The sequence below is a fragment of the Plecotus auritus genome (genome assembly GCF_963455305.1).
Source record: "Plecotus auritus genome assembly, chromosome: 7".
Classification (NCBI taxonomy): Eukaryota; Metazoa; Chordata; class Mammalia; order Chiroptera; family Vespertilionidae; genus Plecotus; species Plecotus auritus.
In genome coordinates, this window is record NC_137774.1 from 20012830 (window position 1) to 20025589 (window position 12760).

A 12760-nucleotide genomic window follows, 5' to 3' on the forward strand; every position below is an offset into this window, starting at 1 on the left:
GCGCTACGACCGTTTGGTCGCTCGAGGAGGCACCACCAGGCGGGGGCGCGCGAGGACGCTCCTGATCTGCCTAGAAACTCGTGATGTAACGCAGAAGCTTAGCAAGGGTTGGCTGAAACAAGTGAGGCGAGCAGGAAGCTAAAACGAGAGGAGGGGTGCGCGGGGAAGATCAAGGTAGGTAGGTCAGGATTCTGCTTGTGTCCTGCTTGGCAGAGAAACCCTATTTGTTAATCGCAACTAAATAAAAATTAAAACAAACGGAAAGGGATTGTTGCAGAAAATAATGGAACTATCAGTAAAACAAGGGATTGTCTTCCCCCGTGCCTGTTCATCTCATGGTACGGCCTGAAGAAGCAAGCCGTTTGGCGCGGGAGTGGGCTGCGCGCGCAGCTGCCTTCCCACCTTGGGCCGCGGAGCTTGTTTGGTGTTGGACCTCGGTTCCTCACGGGCTCAAGATCGTACCCCGGACCTCTCCCGGCCCGTTCTAGGTGTGCCGAGAGATGGATTTGGCAAGACTCTCTGCCGGTATCCGAAAAGTCACTTTAGTGTGCCACCTTCACATACAAGTCACAGGCTTGAGCGAACTAGACTTTTCTCATTTCCTACCAAACGTGCCCGTGTTCTTGCTTCCCCCAACCGCGAGGGAGCAATGAGAGTGGGAGGGAGACAGTAAATCCACCTCTGTTTCGTCTCTCCACCCTGTACCCCTTTCCTAAGTTTCCATGTCAAACGTCTTCCCAGGTTGGTTCTCAGAACATTTTCCCTGGTTTCTCATCTGTCAAAAAGAATGACATTTAGTTTATATATACATAGGACCATTTAAACTTTTTTTCAATTACAGTTTACATTCAATATTATTCAGTTCCTATGCGGCTTCTTCTGTAAATCGTTGTTAATACTTCTGTTCAGCTAGGCTTCAGTTGGCTGTTCGGATTGGTTGATCTATATAAGTCGTAAATCCCTTTGGCGCTAGGAGGAGGTGAGTGTAGCTTCCACCCACAGGTGTGCAATAAATGGTAGTCTTTTTACCTCAGAAAGGTGTTTCCTGACTACTCTCTCTAAAAGTACTGGGCTTTTTCTTTATAGCACGTATCGCTACCTGACGTTGAGTTAAATATCCCGTGGTACCCTCGGCTAGCTTGTATGGGTAGCCCATCTCTTCCCAACTTTGCATTTAGTGATATCAGGTTGGTAGCTTGAAAACAGTCATGGTGGGGAAGTATTTACATCACTAAAATTGTCAAAGGCTACAAATTAGGATTTGTTTTTGTGAGTTTTTTTTTGAGTACTAGTTGTTGAACATTTGCTAGAATACCACCCCTTGTCCCAAAGGTGGTGATGAGAATTTGGATCTGGCCAACCAACAAACTTGATTCATCATCCCACCTCTGTCATCTTATCAGTAGGAGAGAATGGAGGATACACTGGATAACGAAATGGATAATAAAATCTATAATTACTGGTTTGAAACAGTATCAGGACCCCAGTATTTCCTCCACAGCCAACTATTTTTGAAGTAAGAAAAGGCTCAGAAGTAGGTAATGGGTGGGGCTAAGAGTCAGGTATACTAAGGTGAAGAAAGTAGTGGTGGAGTAGAGAGATGGTGCTAGGTGCCATTAATGTGGAGGTGCTTTGGGAGAAGGGGCTAGAAGAATGTGTGTAGCCATTCATTTGTGCATCCATTATTCCTGTGTGTCTGCTTCTCCACCTAGATTATGAACACCTCAAGAACAATGGTTAGGTTTCATCTTCCTTCTTCTAGTACCTAACATACTCCTACTATATATTAGGTACTCTCAGATATATGGAATTAATAATGAATATATTAACGCATTCTTTGCACAAAGAATGTTTTAATAATTCCCAAAATACAGAAACATCTTCATTGCGGTCCTCTTGGTTTACAAATGACAATCCGGAACCAGGGGCCTGGGCCTGGATGGGAACAAGGAGTAAGCCCTAGAAAACCATTTATTCCTGGGGCTCTGGTCAGTTTTATTTGTAAATGGGAAGGGAAGAAAATAACATGAAGTGGAGGCAAGAGGAAGAATCCCCTTGGGAGGAGAGGAGTTTTAGAATGACTCCACAGCAGGCCTGCACCCTGCCTCATCCCATGTGACATCCTGTTATCCAGTAGGAGAGTGGCCGGCTGGCACAGTGTATCGACCATTCTGCCCTGTGGAGAGAAAAAGACTGGTTCTTGCTTCCCACACACGTGACCCAGTTCTTAGTGAGTCTTCCATGCAGAGCAACTTCACTCCTAGCTCTCTCATCTATCTTTCTGTAGCCCTTCTAATTCTTCCTTTAAGTTTCCCTTGTCCACGGTATTTGTACTCCCCCACCTCCCCCAGTCAGTATGCGTTGACATTTTAAAATCCTTATCTCCTTCTGAAGGGGGAGAACACTGTTTTACAGGCTGAGAGTTACTAATATATAAATATCCCAGCTTCAACCATTGGCTCTCCCTCCAGAAAGGCTCAGCCCTAACAGTCATTATGCCCCTTGTTTTGCAAGGCGTTTTTAGAGTATACAAAGCACTTAACTCCTTCCAACCCCACAGGTGCCTGCAGAGGCAGCCATTTACATTATATATATCCAGTTTAAAGCTCAGAAAAGTTAAGTAACCATCCCAACATCCGGGGGGTGGGGGGGAGGCCCATCCCTCAGCCCAGCCTGCACCCTCCCCAATCCAGGACCCCTCGGGGGATATCCGACTGCCGGCATAGTCACTCCCAACTGATCGGGCCTAAACCGGCAGTCAGACATCCCCCTCACAATCCGGGACCACTGGCTCCTAACTGCTCACCTGCCTGCCTGCCTGATCGCCCCTAACTGCCCCCCCACTGGCCTGGTCACCCCCAACTGTCCCCCTGCCAGCATAGTCACTCCCAACTGCCCCCCCACCGGACTGGTCACCCCTCACTGCCCCCCTCTGCCAGCCTGGTCGCTCCTCACTGTCCCCCCTTCCAGTCTGGTTGCCCCCAAGTGCCCCCCCTGTGGGCCTGGTAGCCCCATGCAACCTGCTGCTCAGTCATTTGGTCATCCCTCACTAACCCCCCTACCAGACTGGTCGCCCCACACAGCCTCTTTGATCATCCGTTCGGTTGTTTCGGATGCGATGGTCGCTTAGACTTTTATATATATATATAGATAGATGTTGCTGCCAGTTATGGAGAGAGAAACCCTGTGGCAGCCATGATTACATTATTTTAATTGTTCCCATCTCTACAGCTGATTGAACCAAGTGGGTACATGGGGTTGAAGCTGAGTCAATCCGATTCTCTACCCCAGGCATTTAGACTGGGACTGGGCTTAGCCAGTCTCAGTGGTTGCTTAGGATGTTAGACCATAAACTTAGGCAGTGTAGTCTGTCTTGTAGACCGGGAGCAGAGAAAGCTGGTCTGCAGAGGGAGTAGTGAAGCAAATGCACCAAGAGAAGCAGAAACCTGCCAATTTCCAGCCCAACTTCCACTGTGTTCCTGAGGCCCAGCTGCACCCCTTCTGTGGGCTCAGCAAATCACCGGGTCTTCTTAGATCAACTCTCCCTCAGCTAGTCAAGTTGTTTTGTTACTGCAGCCAAAAGACTTGTCTTTAATATCAGAGAAAAAATTAGATCCCAGGCCTTCAAGTCAGAGTTCCAAGCCCTGTCACTATCCCACACTTGTCTAGACTGCAGAAAAGGTCTGGTCCTTGCCTACGGTCCCTTTCTCTGTCACCACACCCTTCTTGGGGCTCTGCCCGCTAACTTAGTCCTACAGTGTCCTCCTCACCAGTTCTTCATCCCCCCTGCTCTGGACACAATCTTTTTTGCACACTTGATGGTTGCAAGAAGATTGGGGCTCAGCAGTTCTGAAAAGGAGAAAGAGAACACCTGTGAGAGCAGAGACAGTCCCAAAGACTGAGGCAGGCTCTTGCTCTCCCCGCCTAGGCATGTGTTTCCTGGGGGCTGAGTACTGCCAGAGTAGGCAAGGCCTCCCTCCTAGAGGCCCATTTAGACATCCCTACAATGCCTGCTGGAGGTCTGGGTGGCCAAAGGTGGGGACAGGAAGACTGAGATTTGGGTCTGTTTACTATTATAGTTTTTAGTCTGAGTAGATGGTGGTTCACCCAAACTTTGGGAGTTTCTAGGGAAAGAAAATGCCAAAACAGGCAGCACAGAGAGCACAGTGAAGTCCTGCCTAATGAGGGGACTCTTTAGGTAAATATCCAGGGACATTAATCAGAATAAAAAAGATGAGGTGAGGGGCAGAGTCATGCACCTGTGGAGTCCACTGGATCAGCTCTGAAATGGGGAGTTTGCCCTTGGCTTTTGGTCAGCTCATTAGCCAAAGACACTTACTGGTTTAGACTCTGAACTTTAGAGGGACATTTATTGGTTAGCCTCCAGGATCACAGGTCCGGCCACCACTAATTCGATAAGCTCAGTTTGCTCTTCTGTAAAGTGGGAACACCAGTTTTCACAGCATGGAAAGTTGGATGCAATCAGCTATGCATGTAAAGTGCTTAGTACGTAACATGCTCTCAGTAAATGTTGGCTGCTGCAGGCTGTGCAGAGCCTTTCTGGACCCTGCTTGAGGACACAGAAGAATCTCCTAACTGATGAGCATTAGGGCCACTAGTCAAACCCACTCAGTAAAAGAAGCCCCTGATTCCTTGAGCCATCCCTCTGGGGGGCACTTTCAGACTGCGAGGGGAAAGAGAAGTGTTGTGAGTAGAACTTGGTCATCTCTTCCCCTGCCCCGCACCCCTCCCCGCCCCCCCTCCAGCCGGGGCCCTGGCCAGACCTTGACATGCCACATGGCAAGTGTTTTCCGAGTGACTCTGATAATCGTTGCACCAGTAGTGGCTATTGATCTGGAAGATGCCATAGTCAGAGCTGCCATCTGCATATTCATTTACTTTTGATATATTGAAATGGCTTTCCACAAAAGCTAGGCACAGCCCTTAGGGAAAAAAGAGAAGAGGATGCTAGAGGCCAAGCTGAGAGAGAAGGGAGATGAAGGAGAAAGGGAAATGAGGACTCAAAAGAAAGGAACAAGGGCTAAGAGGCTAGATGGGGCTAGTGGGCTAGAAACGCATCCAAGCTTCTCCTCCCATCCTTTGGTCCATCAACCCACCCATCAGTTTAACAATTCATCTTTCCATCCATGCTTCCGGCACTTAATAATCACCTACTGTGTGCCAGGAACTGTGCAAAGCCCAGCGAGGGACATTTAGTTGGGCCAAATACAGATGCTGCTTTCAAATGGCCTATAGTACAAGAAGGAAGATATGGACCTACAAATACCACAAAATAAATTAAAAGATGAAAGTGTTGTAGGACAGGTGTGCACAAATTCTGGGCAAAGTGGAGATATCCCTGGCATGCAATAGTATGAAGCCTTGGCATTGACTATTCCCTCTGCCTGGAATGCTCTTCCCCTAGACATTTGGGTGACCATGCCCTTTACTTTATTCAGCACCATTCAATGTCACCTCCTCAGAAAGGCCTTCCTTGACTTCCCTTTCCAGTACAGTGTTACCTATCACCTGCCCCCTACTTTATTCTTCTGCATAGCACTTGTCAACACCAGGAAGTACTTTATATATTTTTGTGTTTGTTAATTGCTTGTCTCTTCCCCAGAATGTAAACACTGTGAGAGAAGTGGCTTTGTTTACAGTATATCCCTAGCACCTAAAATAGTTCCTGGTATATAATAAATACTCGATAAATAATTGCTGAATGAATATGGAATGTTGGGAAAGGTGTCTTGGAAAGGGCTGCTTTTTGAACTTGGCTTTCAAAGACAAGAGAGAGAAAGAAAGATGGCCAAGTAGATGACGACGAAGACAGGAGAAATGGGGGTGCGGGTGAAGAAATGGCACTCACAGTCACTCACGGAGTAGCCCTCAAACCCATCCAAATCTTCCTGGTGCAGCAGCTTGGCCAAGTCACAGCGGTTGATGAGGCTGGCCTGGTTTATGGCAGCAAGGCAGCTGAACAAGGAGATGAATAATGCCCTTGTCATCCTTGGAGGGGAGAAGGTCAGCTGAGGGCCTGCAGTTCTTAGGGTCTCACAGACTTCCTGCTGGTTTTGTCTGAGAGTCTGAGAAATCTGGAAAGAGAAGCCAAACATCCTCGCTCACTCACTGCTCCCCTCCTGGCTGTTTCCAGTCTCTTCTTAATTATTATGTACTATTCTGAAGAGGGATGCATAACCTATATCTAATCCCAAGGAAATATCAGACAAGCCAAACAGAGGGAACGTCTAGAAAATAACTGGCTTATATTCTTCAAAACAGCCAATGCCATGAAAACAAAGAACGGGGCTATTTTTACACTAGTGGTGTTTGTGTGCGTGCGTGTGTGTATGTGTGTATCTTTCCCCTTACACTAGGTCAGTGGTCGGCAAACTGCGGCTCGCGAGCCACATGCGGCTCTCGAGCCACGGTTTGCCGCTCTGTTGACTAATGACTTTGCTGACCACTGACCTAGACTCTCGATTCCAATAATTACAGGCTGTTGTTGTTCCTTGTGATTAAGCCCCTATCCCATTGGTCGGCAAACTCAGTCAACAGAGCCGCAGTTTGCCGACCACTGCACTAGGTGTATGTTCCTGAGAGCTAAGGCCTTGGTTTCTCTCTCCACCAGCTCCATGAGTCAGACATGAAGCAGTTTCTGCCTGAACAAGGTGGCTACCCTGATGGCCTGTCTCCTCACAGATGTTTTGTTCTGTCTTCTAAGACTCACTCCATGCCATCCTGAGCTTGCAACCATTCTTTTGTTTCTGTCTCCCACCCTAGAGTTTCCAGACTTAGCAAATAAAATCACAGGATGTCCAGTTACACTAGAATTTCAGACAAACTACGAATAGTTTTTTAGTATAAGTATGTCTCGTGCAACCCTACCCTGCCCTGACTGAGCAGGTTCCTTCAGAGTCACGTGTCACTGAGCCTTGGAAAGCAGTGAAGTCCGCTCTTGAGGTTCCCTTGGGGAAGACCGTGGTTCTGGCAGGTGCATTCTTACCTCCCCTTCTGAAGCTGACCTCTCTCCTACCCCTCTCTCACTCCAGTCCCAGCTGGCCCAGGAATCTCTGTGAGAATCTGTAGAACAAAGCTGTTTGGGTAGGAGCCTCCCCTTCCTCATGAACTATACTCTAGCCCCACCCAGCTCACAGCTCTTCCTGTTCTAAAGAAGGTGGGAATGCTGGGCAACCCCCATCCCCCACCCCCTGCCTCCTGGAACCCCAGTTCTGTGACATCATCACTCTCGGAAATACTCTGGTCTTAACCATGCAAATTGACTGTGTCTTTGAAAGCTTAATCCAATTTTAAGTAACTTTAAATTTTAAATGTAAATTATAAATTTAATTAAAATTTTAACTTAAAACTTAAGTAACTTTTTATGCAAAAATATTAAAATTTATTATTCTAGCATTCAATGTCCATCTAATTACCACTGTAAATAATTAGTATCATGTTATGTCTAAAGTGCATAACTCTTAAATTTAGACAAATTTAAGAGTGATGCGTAATGTGATTTATGTAATATTGCAAAAATGTCCTCAGCTTCCACTTATGACTGAGGCAAATACTGTACTAATTCACAGGTACTTCCAGAACCACTAACAGGAACACAAGAACAAGAAGATATTGTACACTCAGCATTACTAGAAAATGCTATTTCATTGCACTCACTTCTGTTGCTATTTGAGAGGAAAGCTCTGACAAATTCATTAATTTGTCTTTTCTCTTAAGTACTTTTCTACTCAAAACCTCTTTGCACTTTCAAGTAGTACCTAGCATGGGCCCCCTTAAGCTTTCCTTAAACCTGCAGAGGCAGTTGCATTTTTGCCCCCACAGATTTAGGTAAGATGTGAAGAAGCACCTCCCAGTCAAGAGAGTGGGTGTTCAGTGGGTCATGCTGTGCTGGGCTGTGGGCCAGACCCTGAGTGACAGAGGTGTCTGTGGTCCTTGACATATTTAATTATTTTGTATGAGGGGGACTGGGAAGTGCAGGGCCCAGGTAGGAGCTCCTCTTACCAGTTCTAAAGGTGATAGTAGAAAAGACAGTAGGAATCAATTGCTATGGAAAATGTGAGGAAATATCTGTTCTAAATTTTCAATAAGATACAAGAAAAGCCCTAGCTGGTTTGGCTCAGTGGACAGAGCATCAACCTGCAGACTGAGGGGTCCCGGGTTCGATTCCAGTCAAAGGCACTTGCCAGGTTGTGGGCTTGATCCCCGGTGTGGGGCATGCAGGAGGAAGCCAATCAAACAGCTGATTGATGTTTCTCTCTCATCATTGATGTTTCTATCTCTCTCCCTCTTCCTTCCTCTCTGAAATCAATAAACAATATATATTTTTTATTTTTTTTATTTTTTTAAGATTTTTATTTTATTTTTAAATATATTTTATTGATTTTTTACAGAGAGGAAGGGTGAGGGATAGAGAGTTAGAAATATCGATGAGAGAGAAACGTCGATCAGCTGCCTCCTGCACAACCCCTACTGGGGATGTGCCCACAACCAAGGTACATGCCCTTGACCGTAATCGAACCTGGGACCCTTCAGTCCGTAGGCTGACGCTCTATCCACTGAGCCAAACTGGTCAGGGCAACAATATATATATTTTTAAAAAGATACAAGAAAAACCTCAAATGATACAGCCTGCTGAAATGCAGAACACAAAGAACCAAAATCAGTGACAGAGATGAAATCTGCACTGAAGGCAGAGGAGCGGATTCCACACTGCAGAAAACTCAACCAAGGGTGAAGTCACACATTTGAGAAGTTCTCCAAATGCAGAGCAGAAAGACACGGGGAAACAATGAGACAAAGAGGATGGATACGGATGACGAAGATTAGAAACTTATGCTGGGCCAAAGACACCAGCGCTGAAAAAGGTGCGGGTGCAGATCTGATGGGTAGCCTATGTCCCAGGAAAGGACAGACACCACTTAGACATACTCAAACCATATAAGACTGTGAATGTTTGTCTTTATCATCAGGCTTAAACTTCACCCCACAGAATAGATCCCTTTCAAATACTTTACAAATCATTTATAAAATAGACTACAAATAATACTCAGCTTCTCCTTCCAAAGGAGGAATTATATAGGCTCCATACTCTGGCTACAACTAAAACAAAACAAAACAAAACAAAAACAATCACACACACACACACACACACACATATACTTCTTCCCTCCTGAGTATTGGGTCAAAGGCAAATTAAAATCTGGAGTAACAGGTTTCTAAAACCATGAAAATGACATTAACATATCAAATTTATGAAATCAGAGTGTTGATAACAGTTTATGGAAGAGGGAGTTATGGATCTGTCAAGCTTGAGAACTCCAGCATCAGGTAGATTCAGAAGTGGAGAAAAGCTTTTCACACATCCCCATTTTCAGGCCAACTCACTGTGCAATTTATCCAGTGGCCACTAGAGGCCAGCAGCGGCCCATGCCCAGTAAGTGTATGGGAGTGGGGTGGGGGAGGGAGACAATATCTCCATTTTATACAGTAGTAGAGATGGGATTTGGGATGAGGTCTCTTTAGTTTCTGATTCCACCTAGTTGGTCCCTCAACACCAAGAGAGTTCCCTGTGCTGCCATATATTTAAATTTTTTATTGATTGATTGATTTTTTTAGAGTGAGAGGAAGGAGAGAGATCTATTTGTTGTTCCACTTATTTTTGCATTCATTGGTTGATTCTTGTATGTGCCCTGACCAGGGATCAAACCCACAACCTTAGCATTTAAAAATTCTTTCCAGGGGAGTCAAAGGTCGATCACTGTTTTATAACAATGTTTATCAAACTTGGATGCCACATTCAAACATTAGAACTAACTGTGGAACCTCCACCTTTTGAGGTAGAAGATGGAATGGAGACAGCTCAGGAAGTGTAGTACAGTAGAGAAACTTGGGAGCCAGATAGGCTGCTACTTACTGGCCCTGTGACTTTGACTGAGTTCCTCCACCTCTCTGAGCCTCACGCTGCAGAGATGAGGCAGAGAGATAGAGGGTGTAAGCCCAGGCACAGGTAGGGTTGATATATGGCAGCTACTACTATCATTTTTATTAAAGACTAGAGGCTCAGTGCACAAATCTGTGCACTGGTGGGGTCCGGCAGGCCTGGCCCCAATCGGGGCAGATTGGGGCCAGGCTGGCTGGGGGGAGGGGCTGCAAGCGATTGGCTGGCAGGCCCCTCCCCCAATTGGGGGGGCTTATTAGGGGCAGAGTGGGGCCAGCTATGGGGTGGGGCTGTAGGAGGTTGGCTGGCCGGCCCCACCCCCAATTGGTGTGTGGGGGGGTGGAGCTGGTGGGGGGGAGGGGCTGCAGGCCAATCAGGATGGTGGGGGCTGATCAGGGGTGGGGCTGGCCATGGGGAGGGGCTGTGGGCGGTGGGCTGGCTGGCCCTGTCCCTGATCAGAGTGGGGGCAGAGCTGGCTGGAGGGAGGGTCTGCAGGTGGTTGGCTGGCTGGCCCTGCCCCCGATCGGGGTTCAGGGGGCCAATCTGGGGTGCGGCCAGGTGGGGAGAGGGGCTGCAGGAGGTTGGCCAGCCAGCCCCACCCCCTATTGGGGTGAGGGGTGCTATCAGGGATGGGCTGGCCAGAGGGAGGGACTGCGGGCCTATCACGGTGGGGTGGACTGATTGGGGAGTGGGGCTGGCTGGGGGAAAGGTAGGGGGCATTTGGCCACCAGCCCTGCTCTTGATCAGGGTGGGTGAGTCTGATCAGGGGCAAGCTGGCAGCGGGGAGGGGCTGTGAGGTTGGCCGGCTGGCCTCACCCCCTGATCAGGCTGGTTCGCTGGCCACAGTGGGCGTCATAGTGACCGGTCATTATGGTTGTTATGGCTGTTATGGTCGCTGGCTTTATATATATATATATATGTAGACTAGTGACCCGTGCACATTGAAAGGAAATTAATTAGAATGTGGCCAGTGGGGTGGGACTGGGTGAGATGGGCTGGACACACCCTGGAGCCAACCTCTTGCGGTCCCTCCCTAGCATCTGTCAAGTGAGCCAGGTCCCTCTGGCAGGTGGAGTCCCTCAACCTGGCCTGCAGGTATTGGGCCGAAACCGACTCTCCAACATCCCGAGGGGTCCCAGAGTGCAAGAGGGCACTCTGCAAAGTTGCTGTCGTACAGGGTGTGGAACACAAATGCAAGTGTGCAGTAAACCAGATTCAGGGCCAACAGTGCCCAGCAACAACATAACCCATGGCTGAAGGTGGAATTGCACAGCCCCACGAGGAATCGGGCTCCCTCCTCTCTGATTTCCGGGTGCATCACCTGAACTGCCACTGCCAAGTCACTGCAGCTCGGCAGCTCCTGCATTGAGCCTCTGCCCCCTGGTAGTCAGTGCACGTCATAGCGACCAGTCAGATGGTCAGATACTTAGCATATTAGCCTTATATATATATAGATGAGTAGCTTAGAAAGACTGCAAGCCCTTCTTTATGTAGGAAGGACTCAGTCTGGGAACAGTGGATACAAGCTGTGTGGATAAGAGGGTCAGCAGGTTGTGTCGATGAGAAGCCAGGGTCTTTCTAGGGAGCGTGGGAAAATTCCAGGGGCAGCAGAGGTTCCAAGTAGGTAAGTGGTGGCTGCCAGCTAGACAGCTGCAACAGTATCAAGGACCAGCAGCTGTGGATGAACTTGGACAGGTTCGACTTTAGCAAAGCCAATCCTTCTCCTTCTATAAGCATGGCAAGAAGCTGCCTGACTGCTTATAGAGAAAGAAGACACAATCTTCATTGAGCACCTATTTTGTGCCAGACACTGAGCATTCATTCATGCCTGTGATCCTATGAGGTGGGCACACTCACCCCATTTAATACTTGTGGAGCCTGAGATTTAAAGGCACCAGGATCTGCCTAAGTCACAGAGCCCTGATATCTCCATGAGGTTCAGACCTGCCTTGCTGTTGGACAACAGTTACAGCACCTGTTAGGGTGTGCTGTGTACAGTCATGGCTTGGCGACCTCTTGTTTTATTAGATGCTAATTTCTGTACATTTTACCAAAATGAAAGTATATGGCTTTATAAGCAACTGTTTAATGGGTATGGAATTTTCTTTTGGGGTGATGAAAATGGTTTGAAACTAGATATAAGGTGGTGGTTGCACAACACTGAATGTACTAAATGCCATTGAATCGTTAATTTTTTTTTTCAGAAGTAAGGTCAAGCATTGTTTTTAAAAAATATATATTTTATTGATTTTTTTACAGAGAGAAAGGGAGAGGGATAGAGAGTTAGAAACATTGATGAGAGAGAAACTTCGATCAGCTGCCTCCTGCACACCTCCTACTGGGGATGTGCTTACAACCAAGGTACATGCCCTTTACTGGAATCGAACCTGGGACCTTTCAGTCCGCAGGCCAACGCTCTGTCCACTGAGCAAACTGATTAGGGCTGACTTGTTTACTTTAAAAGGGTTGATTTTAGGTATTGTAAATCTCACTTCAATAAAAATAAAATAAAGAAACAGTTCCTACCCTAGCCTGTTTTTCTCAGTGGATAGAGCATCGGCCTGCGGACTGAAAGGTCCCAGGTTTGATTCTGGTCAAGGGCACATGCCTGTGTTGCGGGACTTGATCCCCAGTAGGGGGCATGCAGGAGGCAGCCGATCAATGATTCTCATCATTGATGTTTCTATCTCTCTTTCCCCCTCCCTTCCTCTCTGAGATAGATTAAAAAAAAAACATATTTAAACAAGTAATAATATATTGGGATAATCACTTGGAGGAAGTAATAAAGGGAGAGAGGAGAAA

At 47.2% G+C, this 12760-nt stretch overlaps 1 protein-coding gene across 1 annotated transcript; it reads right to left on the reverse strand.

The window, feature by feature from the left end:
- Positions 1 to 2106: 2106 nt before the first annotated feature.
- LYZL6 (lysozyme like 6) lies at positions 2107 to 6008 on the reverse strand (the record flags this gene model as incomplete). Its single annotated transcript, XM_080679690.1, has 4 exons — positions 2107 to 2176; positions 3771 to 3849; positions 4785 to 4943; positions 5870 to 6008. 4 exons carry the CDS (start codon positions 6006 to 6008, stop codon positions 2107 to 2109), a joined length of 447 nt encoding a protein of 148 aa, XP_080535816.1.
- Between the last annotated feature and the right edge of the window lie 6752 nt (positions 6009 to 12760).